The sequence below is a fragment of the Lolium perenne genome, chromosome 1, assembly GCF_019359855.2.
Source record: "Lolium perenne isolate Kyuss_39 chromosome 1, Kyuss_2.0, whole genome shotgun sequence".
Lineage (NCBI taxonomy): Eukaryota > Viridiplantae > Streptophyta > Magnoliopsida > Poales > Poaceae > Lolium > Lolium perenne.
The window spans coordinates 155,515,172-155,535,722 of record NC_067244.2 but is presented as its reverse complement, the minus strand read 5'-3'; the positions used below and the strand labels follow the sequence as shown (position 1 = coordinate 155,535,722).

At 42.8% G+C, this 20,551-nt stretch overlaps 1 protein-coding gene and 1 pseudogene across 1 annotated transcript; both read left to right on the top strand.

Moving 5' to 3' along the window:
* The first annotated feature begins 311 nt into the window (after window positions 1–311).
* On the top strand, window positions 312–4,329 carry LOC127308648 (probable trehalose-phosphate phosphatase 2). Its single transcript, XM_051339528.2, has 11 exons — window positions 312–446; window positions 1,830–2,322; window positions 2,408–2,548; window positions 2,655–2,726; window positions 2,836–2,964; window positions 3,050–3,106; window positions 3,188–3,289; window positions 3,392–3,469; window positions 3,557–3,697; window positions 3,791–3,883; window positions 4,034–4,329. Exons 2-11 carry the CDS (start codon window positions 2,032–2,034, stop codon window positions 4,082–4,084), a joined length of 1,155 nt encoding a protein of 384 aa, XP_051195488.1. The 5' UTR covers window positions 312–446; window positions 1,830–2,031; the 3' UTR covers window positions 4,085–4,329.
* Window positions 4,330–5,023: 694 nt separating this feature from the next.
* On the top strand, window positions 5,024–9,859 carry LOC127334631 (GDSL esterase/lipase 7-like; annotated as a pseudogene).
* Window positions 9,860–20,551: the final 10,692 nt, after the last annotated feature.

Here is a 20,551-nt window from a genome sequence, read left to right as displayed (position 1 = left end):
TCCCGTTCCCACCCACCTCCTTCCCTTTAATTAAACCCGTCCGGCCAACCCCTTCTCCACGCCTTGCATCGTCCGACGTGGCAAACCAGGAAGATGACACATCAGCAAAAAGAGCCGCGCACGCTGGACCCGGTTGCGGTTGGCAGCCCCGTGACGGCGAAAGCGAGCCGTAACGGCCTCGACGGGAACGGTGGGTGGGTAACTAGTACTTTTTCCGGGATCCCAGAGAGAGACAATACTCTATCTACCCTCAAGTCTCAACAACAGCCCATCGGGAGAGGAGAGTCGCCGCCTATTAATACGCCGTCTTCCGTCCTCTCTTTTCCGCCTCCGGAACCAATTCCCCCCTTGCCCCCCGCCGTCGCCTCCAACCCCCCCTCGCAGTTGGCTGCTCGCCCCTGCTCCGGCATTGGGATAGTCCCCGACCAGCTTCCTCGCTCCCTCCGGTAAGCATCCTCCTCCTCCCGCGATATGGTTTCGCGCGATTTATTTACTACTATTTCTTTGCTTGCGACCTCGTTGCTTCTAGTAGATCTCACCGTGCTCCTCGCTGTACTGTCGCGTACTCGGTCACCGTCCCTCCGCGCGGCGGCCGGCCGTCGGCCCCGGCCGCCCGACGGGGAGCCAGCCAGCCAGCCAGCCAGCAATAAAGCCCGTCCCCGTCCTGTTCCATCCGTGGAACTCAGCAACCTGTTATCGGAGGGGAGTCCCCGGAAGGAAGATTCGACTTTTTGGCCATTAATCGGCGGGAGGGCAATCAGCGGCGTGGCCGTGGATCCTGGCGGTGTGGGATTCTTCCTCCAGACGGGTCCCATCCCCACGGCCGTACCCTTTTTCTCTCTTTCGCTTTCGTCCCCGGTACTTTTTGGATGCATTAGCAGCAGAGAGGGGGAAATTAAATTAAATTAAATTTACAAAAATATATCGGCGCGTCTTGTTCGATGATTGCCGCAGTAGGCTTGTCGTCGAGTGCAGCTCTTGTCCTGTTTGGGGTTTGGTTGCGGTTGCGGTTGGGGTTGATGGGGGCATGTTGCGTCGCCGGGCTCCATTATCACGATGTGAGGGCACATCGATTATTATTTGGTTGATTGCTGCACTGTGCTACCCGATTGCGAAGTTGGTTCAGATTAGCAGGCATCGGAGGTCATGCAACTGTACATAGGGGCAAGCTAAGCTAATTCATTGTTGCTTGTTGTGACTTGCTGTAGAACGTTTTCGTTGCTGCCATTAGCGAATATGTCATCGACTTTTCCCATCTGCGTTCTCGATTTAAGTCTCTGCTAACTTTTCTTATTTGTTCCCCTTTGCATCTGTCTTCCTTCTGTTAGGATTGTGTGCCAAACTTGGGTTATGCGGTCCTACCGAATCATTTCTTTCGAGTTTCATTTTCAGTTGCTACATGGATGTTGGGGGGTAAACAATCATGGATGGATGGATGATATGTCATTCTCCAACTAATTTTTGGTGCTGGTGGTGGTGGTACATAAAAGGAATCACTTATCGTTTACCCTTGTCGCCCGCCCAGGAGTCTTAGACTGAAAGCTGTACGACCCTATTTCCTAGTTTAACTCGCAAGACAGAAATAGTAGCTATGCTTCTGTAAAGCAACCAGGCCAGTTTTGTCAGCTGTTCTTGCTTTGGGTTTGGTGTTCCATTAAATAACAAAGGTGATCGTCTTCCTTCTTAGTGCAGTGTTGGTTGGTTACTGTAATCAATTTTTTGCTCTTGGAGTGGTTTAGGGATGAACCACTATGCGTACGGCCATTCTCTTACGTTTTTTCAGACATCTCCTGTTTTCGCAAGCTAAATTTGTTTGTTTGTTGACATAGAGTGCAGGGGCTTCTCGCGTGATCAGGTTTATGCCACTCAAGCACATCTGCAGTGAAAAAAGAATACATTGAAACCTTGGCTTTTCATTTGACAAGAGGGTTGTTCAAAGCGTCTCTCTGTTTCATTCTTCAATCCCAGCAATACTCTCCTTGTGCTGTTCGTAGTTCAACCACAACACTGAGAAGAAGTCTTGTTCTGTTGATGGATCTGAAGACAAGCCACAAGTCTCCTCTTTTCGTTGATCCTCTCTCTTCATTAGCCTTGCCATCTGCCGTGATGTCCTACACAACACCAGCTAGCTTCCCCTCTTCGGGGCTGTACCTGAACACCCCAAAGAAGAATGCTCTGCCCAAACAACTCGAAGAAGTTCGTGCTGCTGGATGGCTCGATCTCATGATGGCCTCATCGCCTCCTCGCAAGAGGCAGAGCAAGGACCTCTTCCCCACTGATGTTCAAGCTGACGATCTTGATCTGCGATATCGTAACTGGATGGTATGTATTTGAATCTATAGCATTTGGTAAGAGTTAAAAGGAAACAGCAAAACCCATAAATGGTTTGCATTGCTTCGTTTTGTAGGTGAAGTATCCTTCTGCTCTAACTTCATTTGAGGGAATCACTGAGCTCGCCAGTGGCAAAAGAGTGGCATTGTTTCTTGACTATGATGGAACTCTTTCGCCTATTGTGGACAATCCTGCAAATGCAGTAATGTCTGATGAGGTTTGTTTCAAATCCTTGCTCCATGTACAATTTAAACTGCCATGCATATGTACTACTGTATTACTGTTTTTTTCCATGCTGCTTTCTAAAGATTTTTTTTCCACAGATGCGTGATGCTGTGAGGCATGTGGCATCACTTTTTCCCACTGCTATCATTAGCGGAAGATCTCGTGACAAGGTAGGATGTTCATGCTCATCCTTGAAGCTACTCTTCATACCAGTTTCTGCATTTCGCCTCATTTGTTGAATCTTTTTTTTCTCCTGCTGATGTGTTTCTCTGCCTGTAGGTCTTTGACTTTGTGAAACTAACCGAGCTGTACTACGCTGGAAGTCATGGAATGGACATCATGGGGCCTGTTAGGATGTCTGAGTCCAGTGGTCACCATGTCGAATGTGTTACATCCACTGATTCAGAGGTGAAGCAGCTTCATTGATTTTGTTACAGCACAATTTGTTCCCCTGTTTCATAATTTTTTAACTTTTCACTTGTTTTTCAACCAGGGTAAAGAGGTCAATCTCTTCCAACCCGCAAGTGAGTTTTTACCTATGATAGCTGAGGTATGTATGTATCAAAGTCTAAAGGTTAGGGTACAATGTTATGCAATATAGTTCAGCTTGCTCACCTTGATGTCTTCCTAGGTGTTTGAAAATCTCAGTGAGAGCATCAAGGACATCGACGGTGCAAGGATGGAAGATAACAAGTTTTGTGTGTCTGTGCATTACCGAAATGTTGCACCACATGTAATTATACATCTAAGAGATCCCTTCATTTTTAATTATGAATATTTTGTCGAATAGAATATTTGCTCAACACTTATTTTCTCGTTGTTTGCCATTTCTTAGGACTACGAAAAAGTTCATCAACGTGTAACTGCCGTTCTGAAGGATTACCCTTTTCTTAGGCTTACCCATGGGAGGAAGGTGAAGACTTTCTACAGCTACCAGGCTCTATGTCAAACTATCTGTTAACTACAATATTGTTTTATCTTATTCCGCTGTTGATTCCAGGTTCTTGAAGTCCGCCCTGTGATTGACTGGAACAAGGGGAAAGCTGTAGAATTTTTGCTTGAATCGCTTGGACTAAGCGAGAGTGAAGATGTTCTTCCTATCTATGTTGGAGATGACAAGACGGATGAAGATGCATTCAAGGTTAGTCCATGTCTGCTTCCTTAACATGCAAAAACCCTTAAGACAAGTTATTTCAATGTCGTTGTGTATTAAGGTTCCTCTTGCTGCAATTAGGTTTTGAAGGCAAACAACCGTGGCTTTGGAATTCTAGTGTCATCTATGCCCAAGGAGAGTGATGCATTCTACTCCCTGAGAGATCCAGCCGAGGTACATATATTTCTGTATCATCAGAATAAAGAAGAAATAATGCCACTGCTCTAGATTCTACAGTTTTTTTTTTTTACCATGCATCCATGATATGGAAATTATGTGGTCAAGTGTCATCATAACCTTAGAATAAAATGCTTTTCTATATAGGTAATGGAATTTCTGAGGACATTGGCAGCATGGAAGGAGGAATCAAGCTGAGCAGAAGGGAAAAACACCGGTTTTGCTGACCTGGAGAAGTACCCAACTATAAATACAAGTTAACCCATACGTTGGCTGATAAGGAGTTAGGCCAAAGCTTTTTTGATTTGGCATTTTGTGAAAGAGGTTGCCACAATTTTTGGCTCCACTTTTGTATTTTGTTAATGGGATCCCCGATCCATTTTATTCTTTTATTGTTTTAGTTCCTTTAGTACATATATATCAATATAAGCTGCAATTTGTCCTGCTGGTGTATGTTTCAACAGTTTATGAAACTGTGTTGTACGTTTATTTAGTTTTGAGTTTATTGCATTTGGAAGGATGTATCATGTATGCTGCTGACTTGGGAAGTTTGTCTGTTACAACATGTTAAAATATTACTACCTCCGTTTCAAGGAATAAGGCGCACACGTATTCCAAGACGAACTTTCTCTACTACTTAAAAAGACTAAAGTGGTTCCGTATTCCAAGACGAACTTTCTCTACTACTTAAAAAGACTAAAGTGGTTCCTTATTCTGCCATCTACAATACGTTACGTCGTCCCACCTACCTACGTCGATCGATCGCTAAATCTTTCGTCGTCCCTACGTGGATAGTTCCGCGCACGCGCCAAACTGGGCCAGGCCCATCGCGACACACAGTCTTGCTCGCGTCCCAGCCCTGTCTCTTCTCTCCCGTCCAACCCTAGCCGCCATGCCCCCGAGCACACAACTGCTTTGCGCCACCAGGCCCCCGCTACCAACGCCCTCAGCAGGCATGGGGGGCGGCGGCGGGGATACAGTCCCGGAACTCCACGAATCAACCGCCCCCTCACCGCCTCACGAAAATCATGTCCATTGACACATGTGTCTGCCGCATCCCCATGCTCCTTCATGGCGGGGTCTGGGGTGACTGGCGCCGCGGTCTAGGACAGTGTCGTGGTCCTTGGAGGGGGCACCATGGAGCTACGCGCTGGGTGCAGCCTCATGGTAGTAATGGCGGCGCTGCTGGACAACTGCTCCCCAATCTACCGAGAATCTACCAAGAAAAGTGGCTTGCGGATCTTGACGGAGATCTCCAAAATTTGATGAGCTACACTTCAAGGTAACTGCTGCGTTCTGGGCAATTAGTACTCTAGGTACTGCTGCGTTCTGGGCAATTCGATAGATGGTAGATGGATGGATTTCTTTCAGAAATTAGTACTCTAGGTACTGCGTTCTAGGCAATTCGATAACAAAGGACTAGATTAAAACTGGCACTCATATTGTCGGTTCTGAATACATGTAGGTTTGGTTGCTGGCAGTGGCTGTGTTGTGCTTGCCATGGACAGGGTTGGAACATGCGGAGCTAGGATTTACTACAGCGGAGAAGCTGGGGCTTCCCTTCGTGTCTCCGTACCTCGAGCAGAGCATGCGAATGGGCGTCTGCGGCGTTGGCCTAAGCAACATTGATGGAATGATCCAAGGCGTCAACTACGCTTCTGCGGCAGCCGGTATTCTCTCCAACAGTGGTTCCTGTTCTCATCTCACCTCTCCCAATATCAATCTTACTATAATGTTCGTGGTCACTTGCCTTAAGAAGAGCATGTGATACATGTAGTTTGTTGTATGCTTCCACTCAAATGCAAAAAAATTCATTGATCGCATTACATAATGTCTTGCATATGCTTATGTAAAGTAGCTGTTTACTTGTGATCTCCTCCCGGTTCTCATGATTATTGTTTATACAGAACCTGTACAATATCAATGTTCGCAAGATCGTGCTGATGGGCCTTCCTCCTGTTGGATGTGCACCTCACTTCCTTTCGGATTACGGCAGCCAAAATGGGGAATGCATCGACTACATCAACAACGTTGTAGTTCAACTATGGCCTGAGATACATGTCCAGTGAGTTCATTCGCCAGTACCCAGATTCCATGATCAGTTGCTGTGGTACATTCGAGGGGTTAGTGGATATTCTAGAGAACCGTGGCCGCTATGGTGAGCAAATGCATCATTAGTTCTGTATTTAAATTGTGTGCTATCCTTGCAAAAGGCTTCAGTTTTGATGAAATTGCAACATGCAGACGCTCTGACCACCACTGATGCTTGCCGTGGGCTGGGCAAGTATGGCGGCCTATTCATATGTGTTCTTCCACAGATGACGTGTAGCGATGCGTCAAGCCATGTGTGGTGGGATGAATTCCACCCGACGGAGACTGTGAACTGCCTGGTAGAAAATGTGTGGTCTGGTGAGCACACCAAGATGTGATATCCAGTGGACTTGCAGGAGATGGTGAAACTGAAGAAGTGGAACCGTCCTGAATCTTATTTGCAGATACTTGCTCAACTTCTGTGTTTTCGCATTGACAAACAAATTTTGCGAGGCAGAACAGTGGAATGTATATCTTGAAAGTCACGAAGTTCAGTAGCTCAGGTTAAATGCAAGTATGTTCGCCTTTAAATTCACTGGGAAGAAATTGTTAGATACTGCATACGCAAGTTTTGCAGTGACGATCTAATATTCTACCAAAGCTATTTTTCTTACTTATTTCAGGTTAAATGCGAGGATAAATATTTTGTACAAAATCAAACTCAAGAAGGTAATTCATTTTTCTGTACTTCACTCAAGACTATTCTTTTTCTGGAACTTTTACTTCTCAACAACCTAATCTCTATGGCAGCATAATACATTTATGTGTGTTATCTCCAACGAGTTGTAGTAGCATGTAACTATGTAGGGATCCTTTGTTTTCTTATAACTAGATAAAACCCCACGCATTGCGGCGGAATAGTAGCAACCAATGAATTCAGAAATGAACTGGATATTACGACAATAGAATGAATAGAGCCATGGTTGCCACCTCTTTCAAGGGTGAATCGCGATGTCATAACTGCGTGAAACACAAATGATTTAGACACATCAAGTGTACACAAATAATAAGTCTGCATAATGTATAGGTTTGTGGAGCACCTTAAGTGTAATAGTGAATAATAGGGGATAGAGTGAAGATCCATCAACTAATAGTTACAATGGATATAAATTTAATATATAAACTTCTAATTATGGAGCATGTTTAGAAACGTGATGGTCCTAGAATGTACTGCCCAAGTGAGAATGTGGTTGGTCAATAACAGTACCGGTATGCAACTTAAGGATAAGGAGATCTGAGCATGATTAATCATAAATGTGAAGTAGACAGAAAACCTTGGTTGAAGCATAAGTGCATATTGGAGGGAGAAATGCAAGCAAATAAACATGATTTGCAAATGGTGGGAGAAATGCAGTCAGCAGTTATCCGCTGCTTGTAGGATAAAACCTGGTGGATCAAAAGGACGATAGAAATTGATGGTAAAATTTTAACTAAATTATTCATCTACCTTGGTAAAATATGATTAAATATCTTTAGCCTTGAACAGGCAAGCAGGGCAAAAGGCAAATTAATTAGTGAAAAATATAGCCATTACCTTGCGTCCATGGTAGACCCCAGCCTGTGATCTGGGATACACTATCAGATTAGTATATTCTAACCACTCGATGTCAATTTACTAGGAACAGGATGGTAGTAAACCTGTACTTATTAGGACCAGATGCACGCGGATGAGGGACGACCTGCATCGTCCATTACAGATCGGCAATCACGAACCATGGTCCAGATTCATTTTTCCATGTGTTCCTCCTCTTGTCGTCTTGGCTGCTACCCTTTGCGGTGTTCATCTCGGTGCACAGAAGAATGAATTGTTGCATCTGGTGGTGTAAGGGGAAAGATTACACTGGAATATAGCAGAGTTAGTAACGGAGGATAAATAGTAGGGATTGTCGAGAAGACGTGAAGGATTAGCTCACCATTCACCAGCAACGGCGCCAATATCAACCGTGTGGCAGTGAGACACCAGCTGCAACACAAATATAAACGGCCTGGCAGTGGTAAGCAACTTGCAGCATTCAAAATCAGAGCCTCGAAATATAAAGAGGATGAATCTGCAAAGCAAATTTGGTGCACATGAGCACCAGTGCTCTTAGTTTTTAAAATATTTAAAAACTGTATTTTTGCATTTCAAAAAATCATCACAATTATTCTAGGAATACATACACATATTCTGAATATTCATGCAAAGTTTCGGTAGAAATTGCATTGTATTTTGAGCTACAGGAAAAAAACAAATTTGTGGCTACGTGTATAGAGGTATATATTTGTCAGAAATTTGTCTTTTTTGTATAGCTTAAAATATAACATATTTTTCTCCAAAATTTCTACCGTACCTTCAGAATGTTTATATGTATGTGGGTATTTAATTTCATATTTTTTGAATTCCAAAAAATATGATTTTTAAAAATCAGGAGCACTGGTGCTCATGTGCCAAATACACTTTTTGGATGAATCTGCTCGTATTCCTGTCCCTCAATAAAGCTTTTCTACAGTTCCTCTGTAGCTCAGTAGCTGCTTGTGGCGGTGGCCATGAGGAGCGGAAGAGGGTGCGTCGTCGCGAAATCAATAGCGAACAGGAAGCGGTTGTCGTCGATGGTCTGATGCTATTTTTTTACAGGAGATAAGAGCGAGCCACTAAAGGGGACATGACAATGCCTCCTTGACTAGGCAAGGTCGGAACCTCTTGTACAGACCAACTAAGTATGCCCAAGCCACGTACCAAGAAGCGACGATCAACCCGTATGGAGGAAGCGTGCTAGCGGAAGAGAACAACCAGCGACGGTAGACAGTGCTAAGGATTAGAAGGTGACGTGGAGGCATGATATGGCTTAAAAATCAGGTAGTAGGAGTCTCCTATTTAGAGATAGAAGATGAGTTCTTGAAATTCTTAGCGATCTTCCTGCTAGGGATGCACAAGTGGATGTCATATAAATCTAGAAGTAGATTTTGCTTCATTCTGATAGTGGATCGGTCACTTCATGCTAATCCGTGAAGGTAGTATTTGCCTATTTGGTAACTGTTCAACTTACTAAAGTGTCTATGCTTTTGGAGTAATGAGCTTCAATTAATGTGTGTTTAAGTTCAAATGTATTGTGTAATGAGGTCCTAGAATTTTGCTTCGTATTCATTTTCATGCCCCTTAGTTACATGGGAAAAGGGCATATACAACTAAAATGCGAGCGTGCTATTCCTTCATTCACGTGGATAAGATATTTGCCTTAATTGAGTCTGTTAACTTTGATGCAAATGAACAGATCTAAGTTTCAGATTTGTTTTTAGAAATTTTCATGGTTTAAGACCTATGACTTTCTGAATGAAGTTGGTAAATGCTTTTTTTACGTGGGTATGTTAAATTGCTAAAGTTGAACATGTAACTAAACTATTTCTATTTCTTTTGTTTCAGAATTAACTATTATATCGATCTAAGTGACAACATCCTATTTTTTCACAAGTTAGGATGAAATTTAAATCTGTGTTTGCACATTTTCAGTGAACCACACTATGTATCAGGTGATGATTAATTATTTTGTATGCCGCTTCTATACCACGACACTGTAGTTCATTGTTAGTTCAAATTTTAAAGAAAGCTTTAGGTAAATAAAGAGTTTCAGCACAACACAGGATGTCAATTCTGAGATTTGCTCCTTCCAGTAGGCACGAAAATCTCACCTCAAGCAACGTGTCAGCTCACGTGAAAGAGAGAAGAACTGATGAAGCACTTAATTTGCTTCAAGATATCTATTTTGTCAGACCATGTAATGTGTTATCCTTTTACAGACCTTCTCTGTAGATGATGCCGATCTGGACATGAGGCCTGGAGCGAGGGTTCTAGCTGGAGGTGGTCGTTGCCTGCAGTATGTTGTCGGATGCAACCAGGTAAACTAGCGATGCTGGTCACCGTGGGCGGAGTCGCGGAGCTTGGCTGCTTCAACGGTGACATTGGTATCCTCGCCGTGATCCTTTGAGGAGGGTGGTGGTTGGTCAGCAGAGGAGGAAGTCGCGAGAGATAGGGGATTTAGCGAGGCTGCGCGCGCTTGGGCTTCGGTGCCTCCGGTAGACTGTGTCTCGACGGCGAAGTCGAGTCGACGCTGATGATTAGAGTTGGCTGGTGGAGGCAGGGGGAGCGAATGGGGGTGGGGAGAGGACAAGACGGGGAGGGGAGACCAAGAGAGTTGAACGCGTTGAAGGGGGCGTAACGAGGGGAACAATATGGAGATGAACAAGACGGAAGTAAATCCCTGGACGGGAGCGATGGGAGTGAGGGGAACGAGTGAGGAAGAAGGGAATATCCGTTTCTTTAGGTAACTTTTTTATGCAAGGAGATATAGCATCGAGAACCATAGTCAAATTGTAAAAAAATTCCATGGCGTACCTTATAAATTGACTTCTAGAATCTAGACTATATAACACTGGAGATTCACTTTTGATCATGCATATGTACATGTCACCCAAAAATACATTTTAAATGTTGAAAAAGTTATGAACAAAAACTTCAGCACGTACATCTCGATATTAAACCTATGCAAGTCAAGTTTTATGAAAATCTTACATTTTTGTGTTATGTGTAAAATCCGGATATTTATGAATATCAAAGTGTTGTTTGGACTAATTAGAAAAGAAGTATTATGTATTTGCAGGATTCACGTTTTGTGAGATAATAATACATCTAAAACAAGAGGTTGTTGAATTGACAGTTGTGACGGCCTAGAACATAGGTGTGGGAGTTACCGCGGAAAAAGAAAATAACAAGAAGACATAGAACTTGGTACCACGTAAATGCATTATTGCTTTCAGTATTATCATGATGTTGTATATTATGATATCCCTGATTTATTTTAAATTTTATAGTGAGTTGTGAATTATAAATGTGCACTAAGAAATAAAATTTGAATCCCGTGGCAAAGCACGGGCATTTGTACTAGTGACCATAAAAATTGAGCAACACAATCTTAATTATATTATATGTATATAGTGTAGGGATTCGTTGCATAGAAAACAAAAAATTTCCTACCGCGAACACGCAATCCAAGCCAAGATGCAATCTAGAAGACGGTAGCAACGAGGGGATGATCGAGACTCACCCTTGAAGATTTCCAAAGCCTACAAGATGAGGCTCTTGTTGCTGCGGTAGACGTTCACTTGCCGCTTGCAAAAGCGCGTAGAAGATCTTGATCACGGTGCCACGAACGGGCAGCACCTCCGTACTCGGTCACACGTTCGGTGTTGATGAAGTCGACGTCCACCTCCCCGTTCCAGCGGGCAGCGGAAGTAGTAGCCCCTCTTGAATCCGGCAGCACGACGGCGTGGTGGCGGTGGTGGTGGAATTCTCCGGCGGAGCTTCGCTAAGCGTGCGGGAGAGAAGGAGGAGTGGGGCGGCTAGGGTTTGGGGAGAGGGGGCGCCGGCCACTTGAGGGGTGCGGCCACCTTGTGGTGTTGGGGTGGCCGGCCCCCTCCCCTTGGCGCTCATTATATAGGTGGAACACCCAAGAGTTGGTCTACAAGTCTTCGAATAAGACCCCAAACCAAAACCTTCCATATCACATGAAACCTACCCAAGCTAGGGCTCCCACTAGAGGTGGGATTCCCACCTTCCCTTGGGAGGGGGTGGCCGGCCACCTTGGTGGAGCCCAAGGTGGACTCCCCCCTCCTAGGGTTGGCCGGCCATGGGAGGTGGAGTCCCTCCGGGACTCCGCCTTCCTTAGTGATTTCTTCCGGACTTTTCTAGAACCTTCTAGAACCTTCCGTAGAACCTTCCGGATCATTTTAAATCTTATAAAATGACTTCCTATATATGAATCTTATTCTCCGGACCATTCCGGAACTCCTCGTGATGTCCGGGATCTCATCCGGGACTTCGAACAAATCTTCGAACTCCATTCCATATTCAAGTTCTACCATTTCAACATCAAACCTTAAGTGTGTCACCCTACGGTTCGTGAACTATGCGGACATGGTTGAGTACTCTCTCCGACCAATAACCAATAGCGGGATCTGGAGATCCATAATGGCTCCCACATATTCAACGATGACTTTAGTGATCGAATGAACCATTCACATACGATATCAATTCCCTTTGTCACGCGATATTTTACTTGTCCGAGGTTTGATCATCGGTATCACTCTATACCTTGTTCAACCTCGTCTCCTGACAAGTACTCTTTACTCGTACCGTGGTATGTGGTCTCTTATGAACTTATTCATATGCTTGCAAGACATTAGACGACATTCCACCGAGAGGGCCCAGAGTATATCTATCCGTCATCGGGATGGACAAATCCCACTGTTGATTGATGACCCACAAGTATAGGGGGTGTATCGTAGTATCTTCGATAAGTAAGAATGTCGATCCCAATGAGGAGCAGAAGGTGTTGACAAGCAGTTTCGATGAAGGATTCACTGTAAATGCTCACAGACAAGTATTCAGAGGGTTTTGATGTAACAGATGAATAAAGTACTAGTAAGTAAAGTGCGAGAGTAATAATTGCAGCGAGTGGCCCAATCCTTTTTAGCACAAAGGACAAGCCGGTTTGTTTACTTATAATGACCAAACGTTCTCGAGGACACACGGGATTTTAGTCTAGTGCTTTCGCTACATACGGCTAATTAATCTTCATTGTTTTGATAAGTGTTGTGTGGGTGAACCTGTGCTAATGTACCGCCCTTCCTAGGACTAATACATACTTGTGATTATACCCCTTGCAAGCATCCGTAACTACAAGAAAGTAATTAAGATAAATCTAACCACAGCCTTAAACTCTGAGATCCTGCTATCCCTCCTGCATCGATATACCAACGGGGGCTTAGGTTTCTGTCACTCCGGCAACCCCGCAATCGGCAAACGAGTACAAGATGCATTCCCCTAGGCCCATAAAGGTGAAGTGTCGTGTAGTCGACGTTCACACGACACCACTAGAAGAATAACACCACAACTTAAATATCATAACATTGAATATTACTCAACCATACTTCACTACTAACATTTAGACTTCACCCATGTCCTCAAGAACTAAACGAACTACTCACGAGACATCATATGGACCATGATCAGAGGTGATATGATGATGAATAACAATCTGAACATAAACCTTGGTTCAACGGTTTCACTCAATAGCATCAATAACAAGTAGAAATCAATACCGGGAGAGTTTCCCCTATCAAACAATCAAGATCAAACCCAAATTGCTACAATGGTGACGATGTGCAGCGGTGGAGACGGCGGTGATGATGATGAAGATGATGATGATGGTGATGGAGATGATGTCCAACTTCATGGCGGTGACGATGGCATCGATTTCCCCCTCCGGGAGGGAATTTCCCCGGCGGATCTCAGCCCGCCGGAGAGCTCTTTTCTCTCTGGTGTTCTCCGCCCCGCAGAGGCGGCTGTAACTCTTCGCGAGGTACCCTCTGGAGCTTAGGTTTTCGGGACGAAGGCGTTCGCGAAGAAAAGGAGGCGAGAGGGGGCTGTGGGCCCCCTCCTCACAGGGCGGCGCGGCCAGGCCTTGGGCCGCGCCAGCCTATGGGGTGGGCCCACCTCGGGTCCCCTCGGCTCCCTCTTCTGGCTCCCTTCGTCATCTGGAAAAATAGGATTTTTGATATAATTTCCATCAACTGTTGATCTTCCGAAATATTGCATTCTGACGGCGCTTTTTCCAGCAGAATCCTGGCTCCGGTGCTCGATCCTCCAATAATCATGAAACATGCAAAATAGATGAAATAACATAAGTATTATGTCCAAATATGAAATATATCAATGAATAACAGCAAATTATGATATAAAATAGTGATGCAAATTGGACGTATCAACTCCCCCCAAGCTTAGACTTCGCTTGTCCCCAAGCGAAACTGAACTCGGTAAACAGGACCACATGTTTATGGAGTGAAGAGTCGATAAATAAAATACGGACAAGAAGCATCATATTCATTCACACAAGATATTTTAGTAAACAACTTCCTCATATAACTCAACTTGAAACAAGTATAAGGTAATCACAAATAAAGGTGCATAAGAAATCATGGTTGGTGATGGCAAACTTCGTTCTTGGTCAGAGAACAATTAACAGGTTATTCTTATCTATCGAGCAGCGCTCTCATGTTAAAGTTTATATGGCACAACTTGCATACTCAATCATAATAGTCTCCTCATGATCATTGATAACTTGCAAAGCTATATTCATTTAGATAAAACTTGTACTAAACAAGGAAAAGTAAAAGACATGATGAAGCAAATCACAATATAATGGTTTGATCACAACTACTCAAATGCTTGCTTGAGATGGAGGGAAATAGGTTTACTGACTCAACATAAAGTAAAAGACAGGCCCTTCGCAGAGGGAAGTAGGGATTAAATCATGTGCTAGAGCTTTTTCAGTTTTGAAATCATATAAAGAGAATAAAAGTAACATTTTGAGAGGTGTTTGTTGTTGTCAACGACTGGTAGCGGGTACTCTAACCCCCTTGCCAGACAAACCTTCAAAGAGCGGCTCCCATTTTATTTTTATTTTGTGTGGCACTCCTTCCAACCTTTCTTTCACAAACCATGGCTAACCGAATCCTCGGGTGCCTGCCAACAATCTCATACCACGAAGGAGTACCTTTTTATTTTAGTTTTATTATGATGACACTCCCCCCAACCTTTGCTTACACAAGCCATGGCTAACCGAATCCTTCGGGTGCCGTCCATCAATCACATACCATGGAGGAGTCTCTATTTAGGTTAATTAATTTGGGACTGGGAATCCCATTGCCAGCTCTTTTTGCAAAATTATTGGATAAGCGGATGAAGCCACTAGTCCATTGGTGAAAGTTGCCCAACAATATTGAAAGATAAAACACCACATACTTCCTCATGAGCTATAAAACATTGACACAAATAAGAGATAGTAAATTTTGAATTATTTAAAGGTAGCACACGAGGTATTTACTTGGAATGGCAGGAAATACCATGTAGTAGGTAGTTATGGTGGACACAAATGGCATAGGTTTGGGTTAAGGTTTGGATGCACGAGAAGTATTCCCTCTCAGTACAGATCTTTGGCTAGCAAGGTTAATTAGCAAGCATAAGAGTTGAAGGAAACAAACAAATATACATGTGATAGAAACAATCATGCATCTTCCTTGCAATCACAAACAATTTTAACTTCAGAATAATAAGCTATGAGCTAACAAGAAAGGAAGACAATGAAACAACTATATGTATTTCTCTTTTCTACTTAAACCTCAAGGTGTTGTTGCTATTGACCAATGCTAAGTTTGCCAAAACCAAATAGATTTATTCAATGCTCCCAAAGTGATACCAATACTAATAACAAGATCAATCATATAGTAGAGATTGCAAACTAAAATAAGATGTGCAATATGTAAATGATAAGACTTGATGTCTACGCCCCCCCTCCTTTTCCTGTAGACAGTGTTGGGCCTCCAAGAGCAGAGGTTTATAGAACAGCAGCAAGTTTTCCCTTAAGTGGATCACCCAAGGTTTATCGAACTCAGGGAGGAAGAGGTCAAAGATATCCCTCTCATGCAACCCTGCAACCACAAAGCAAGAAGTCTCTTGTGTCCCCAACACACCTAATAGGTGCACTAGTTCGGCGAAGAGATAGTGAAATACAGGTGGTATGAATATATATGAGCAGTAGCAACGGTGCGTAAAAATAGCTTTGGCGTGTAGTTGATGGTGGTAGTATTGCAGCAGTAGTAACACAAGAAACAGTAAACAAGCAGCGATAGCAGTATTTAGGAACAAGGCCTAGGGATCATACTTTCACTAGTGGACACTCTCAACATTGATCGCATAATAAATAACTCTTTCTCATATGTGCTACATACACTCTTTTGTTGGATGATGAACACATTGCGTAGGATTACACGAACCCTCAATGCCGGAGTTAACAAGCTCCACAATTCAATGTTCATATTTAAATAACCTTAGAGCATAATAGATCATTGCAAAATAAACCAAGAACTAACATAGTGCACACACTGCCCACATTACACTATGAAGGAGGAATAGATCACATCAATACTATCATAATGATAATTAACTCCACAATCTACAAGAGATCATGATCATAGCCTACGACAAGAACCACATGGTGCACACACTAGTCACCTTTACACCATGCAGGAGGAATAGATTACTTTAATAACATCACATGAGTAGCACACAACTAGTAGCGATACAAAGCTCATATGAATCTCAATCATGTAAAGCAGCTCATGAGATCATTGTATTGAAGTACATAGGAGAGAGATTAACCACATAGCTACCGGTACAGCCCCGAGCCTCGATGGAGAACTACTCCCTCCTCATGGGAGCAGTAGCGGTGATGAAGATGGCGGTGGAGATGGCAGCGGTGTCGATGGAGAAGCCTTCCGGGGGCACTTCCCCGTCCCGGCGGCGTGCCGGAACAGAGACTCCTGTCCCCCAGATCTTGGCTTCGCGATGGCGGCGGCTCTGGAAGGTTTCTGTGGGTTTCGTCGAACGTATCAGGGTTTTCGCGACGGAGGCTTTAAATAGGCGAAAGGGCGGCCTCGGAGGGGGCCTGGGGCCACCACACCATAGGGCGGCGCGGCCCCCCCTCTGGCCGCGCCAGGGTGTAGTGTGGGGCCCCCAGGGTTTCCCTCTGGTGGCTCTCGGGTGTTCTGGATGCTTCCGGGCAAAATAGGAACCTGGGCGTTGATTTCGTCCGATTCCGAGAATATTTCGTTACTAGGATTTCTGAAACCAAAAACAGCAGAAAACAGCAACTGGCACTTCGGCATCTTGTTAATAGGTTAGTTCCAGAAAATGCACGAATATGACATAAAGTGTGCATAAAACATGTAGATATCATCAATAATGTGGCATGGAACATAAGAAATTATCGATACGTCGGAGACGTATCAGCATCCCCAAGCTTAGTTCTGCTCGTCCCGAGCAGGTAAAACGATAACAAAGATAATTTCTGGAGTGACATGCCATCATAACCTTGATCATACTATTTGTAAAGCATATGTAGTGAATGCAGTGATCAAAACAATGTATATGACATGAGTAAACAAGTGAATCATATAGCAAAGGATTTTCATGAATAGTACTTCAAGACAAGCATCAATAAGTCTTGCATAAGAGTTAACTCATAAAGCAATAATTCAAAGTAAAGGTATTGAAGCAACACAAAGGAAGATTAAGTTTCAGCGGTTGCTTTCAACTTGTAACATGTTTATCTCATGGATATTGTCAACATAGAGTAATATAATAAATGCAATATGCAAATATGTAGGAATCAATGCACAGTTCACACAAGTGTTTGCTTCTTGAGGTGGAGAGAAATAGGTGAACTGACTCAACAATGAAAGTAAAAGAATGGTCCTCCATAGAGGAAAAGCATCGATTGCTGTATTTGTGCTAGAGCTTTGATTTTGAAAACATAAAGAGAGCATAAAAATAAAGTTTTGAGAGGTGTATGTTGTTGTCAACGAATGGTAGCGGGTACTCTAACCCCCTTGCCAGGCAAACTTTCAAAGAGCGGCTCCCATTTTATTTTATTTTTTTGGGTGGCACTCCTTCCAACCTTTCTTTCACAAACCATGGCTAACCGAATCCTCGGGTGCCTGCCAGCAATCTCATACCATGAAGGAGTGCCTTTTTATTTTAGTTTTATTATGATGACACTCCTCCCAACCTTTGCTTACACAAGCCATGGCTAACCGAATCCTTCGGGTGCCGTCCAACAATCACATACCATGGAGGAGTGTCTATTTTTGTTAATTAATTTGGGACTGGGAATCCCATTGCTAGCTCTTTTTGCAAAATTATTGGATAAGCGGATGAAGTCACTAGTCCATTGGTGAAAGTTGCCCAACAAGATTGAAAGATAAACACCACATACTTCCTCATGAGCTATAAAACATTGACACAAATCAGAGGTGATAAATTTTGAATTGTTTAAAGGTAGCACTCAAGCAATTTACTTTGGAATGGCAGAAAATACCATGTAGTAGGTAGGTATGGTGGACACAAATGGCATAGTGTTGTTTGGCTCAAGGATTTGGATGCATGAGAAGTATTCCCTCTCGATACAAGGTTTAGGCTAGCAAGGTTGTTTGAAGCAAACACAAGCACGAACTAGTACAGCAAAACTCACATAAAAGACATATTACAAGCATTATAAGACTATACATCGTCTTCCTTGTTGTTCAAACACCTCACTAGAAAATATCTAGACTCTAGAGAAACCACTCATGCAAACCAAATTTTAGCAAGCTCTATGTATTTCTTCACTAATAGGTGCAAGGTATATGATGCAAGAGCTTAAACAAGAGCACAACAATTGCCAAGTATCACATTATCCAAGACATTTTAGCAAATTACTACATGTATCATTTTCCAACTCCAACCATATAACAATTTAACGAAGAAGAAACTTCGCCATGAATACTAAAAGATGAGAACACATGTGTTCATATGCAACAGCGGAGCGTGTCTCTCTCCCACACAAGCATGATGTAATCCAATTTTATTCAAACACAAACAAAAATAAAAGCATACAGATGCTCCAAGTAAAGCACATAAGATGTGACCGAATAAAAATATAGTTTCAAGAGAAGGAACCTGATAATTTGTCGATGAAGAAGGGGATGCCTTGGGCATCCCCAAGCTTAGACGCTTGAGTCTTCTTGATATATGCAGGGATGAACCACCGGGGCATCCCCAAGCTTAGACTTTTCACTCTTCTTGATCGTAGTATATCATCCTCCTCTCTTGACCCTTGAAAACTTCCTTCACACCAAACTTCTCATAAACTTCATTAGAGGGGTTAGTACATAATCAAAAACTCACATGTTCAGAGGTGACACAATCATTTTTAACACTTCTGGACATTGCCCAAAGCTACTGGAGTTTAATGGAACAAAGAAATCCATCCCACATAGCAAAAGAGGCAATGCGAAATAAAAGGCAGAATCTGTCAAAACAGAACAGTCCGTAAAGACGAATTTTTAGTAAATACTTCCGTTGCTCAAATCAGAAAACTCAAAACTAATGAAAGTTGCGTAAATATCTGAGGAACACGCACGTAAATTGGCATATTTTTATGATTTTTCTACAGAGAAAACATCCCAGATTCGTGACAGATAGAAATCTGTTTCTGCGCAGAAATCCAAATCTAGTATCAACCTTCGATTAGAGGCTTCACTTGGCACAACAAAACACAAAACTAAGATAAGGAGAGGTTGCTACAGTAGTAAACAACTTCCAAGACACAAATATAAAACAAAGTACGGTAGCAAAATAACACATGGTTTATCTCCCAAGAAGTTCTTTTCTTTATAGCCATTAAGATGGGCTCATCAGTTTTGATGATGCACTCGCAAAAAATAGTATTTGAAGCAAAAGAGAGCATCAAGAGGCAAATTCAAAACACATTTAAGTCTAACATGCTTCCTATGCAAAGGAATCTTGTAAATAAACAAGTTCATGAAGAGCAAAGTAACAAGCATAGGAAGATAAAACAAGTGTAGCTTCAAAAATTTCAGCACATAGAGAGGCATTTTAGTAACATGAAAATTTCTACAACCATATTTTCCTCTCTCATAATAACTTTCAGTAGCAACATGAGCAAACTCAACAATATAACTATCACATAAAGCATTCTTATCATGAGTCTCATGCATAAAATTATTACTCTCCACATAGGCATAATCAATTTTATTAGTAATAGTGGGAGCAAATTCAACAAAGTAGCTATCATCAAATATAGGAGGCATATTGTAATCATAATCAAATTCATCCTCCATAACAGGTGGTACCAAAAGACTACTATCATTATAATCATCATAAATAGGAGGCAAAGTATCATCAAAGAAAATTTTCTCCTCAATGCTTGGGGGACTAAAAAGATCATGCTCATCAAAACCAGCTTCCCCAAGCTTAGAATTTTCCATAGCATTAGCAACAATAGTGTTCAAAGCATTCATATTAATAACATTCCCATTAGCATGCATATAAAGTTCCATGGGTTTTTTAATTCTCTCTTCAAACACATCATGTCCTAATTCAAGATAAAGTTCATAAAGATCTCTCATATTTTTGTTGTTTTCCATTATGCCTAACTAGTGTAAACAAGAAACAAAAAGTTGCAATTGCAGGATCTAAAGGAAATAGCTTCGAGTACTTACAACGGCGGAAAATAGCTTAGCAGCCGAGATCCGGAGTGTGAGTACCTTTTACCTTTCCTCCCCGGCAACGGCGCCAGAAAATAGCTTGATGTCTACGCCCCCCTCCTTTTCCTGTAGACAGTGTTGGGCCTCCAAGAGCAGAGGTTTGTAGAACAGCAGCAAGTTTTCCCTTAAGTGGATCACCCAAGGTTTATCGAACTCAGGGAGGAAGAGGTCAAAGATATCCCTCTCATGCAACCCTGCAACCACAAAGCAAGAAGTCTCTTGTGTCCCCAACACACCTAATAGGTGCACTAGTTCGGCGAAGAGATAGTGAAATACAGGTGGTATGAATATATATGAGCAGTAGCAACGGTGCCAGAAAATAGCTTGCTGGCGTGTAGTTGATGGTGGTAGTATTGCAGCAGTAGTAACACAGTA

Coding starts and splice junctions, on each gene's coding strand:
- LOC127308648 (XM_051339528.2), top strand. CDS start 2,032: ATGGATCTGAAGACAAGCCACAAGTCTCCTCTTTTCGTTGATCCTCTC. Junction 2,727..2,835: donor GCGGAAGATCTCGTGACAAG/GTAGGATGTTCA, acceptor CTCTGCCTGTAG/GTCTTTGACTTTGTGAAACT. Junction 3,470..3,556: donor GGCTTACCCATGGGAGGAAG/GTGAAGACTTTC, acceptor TGTTGATTCCAG/GTTCTTGAAGTCCGCCCTGT.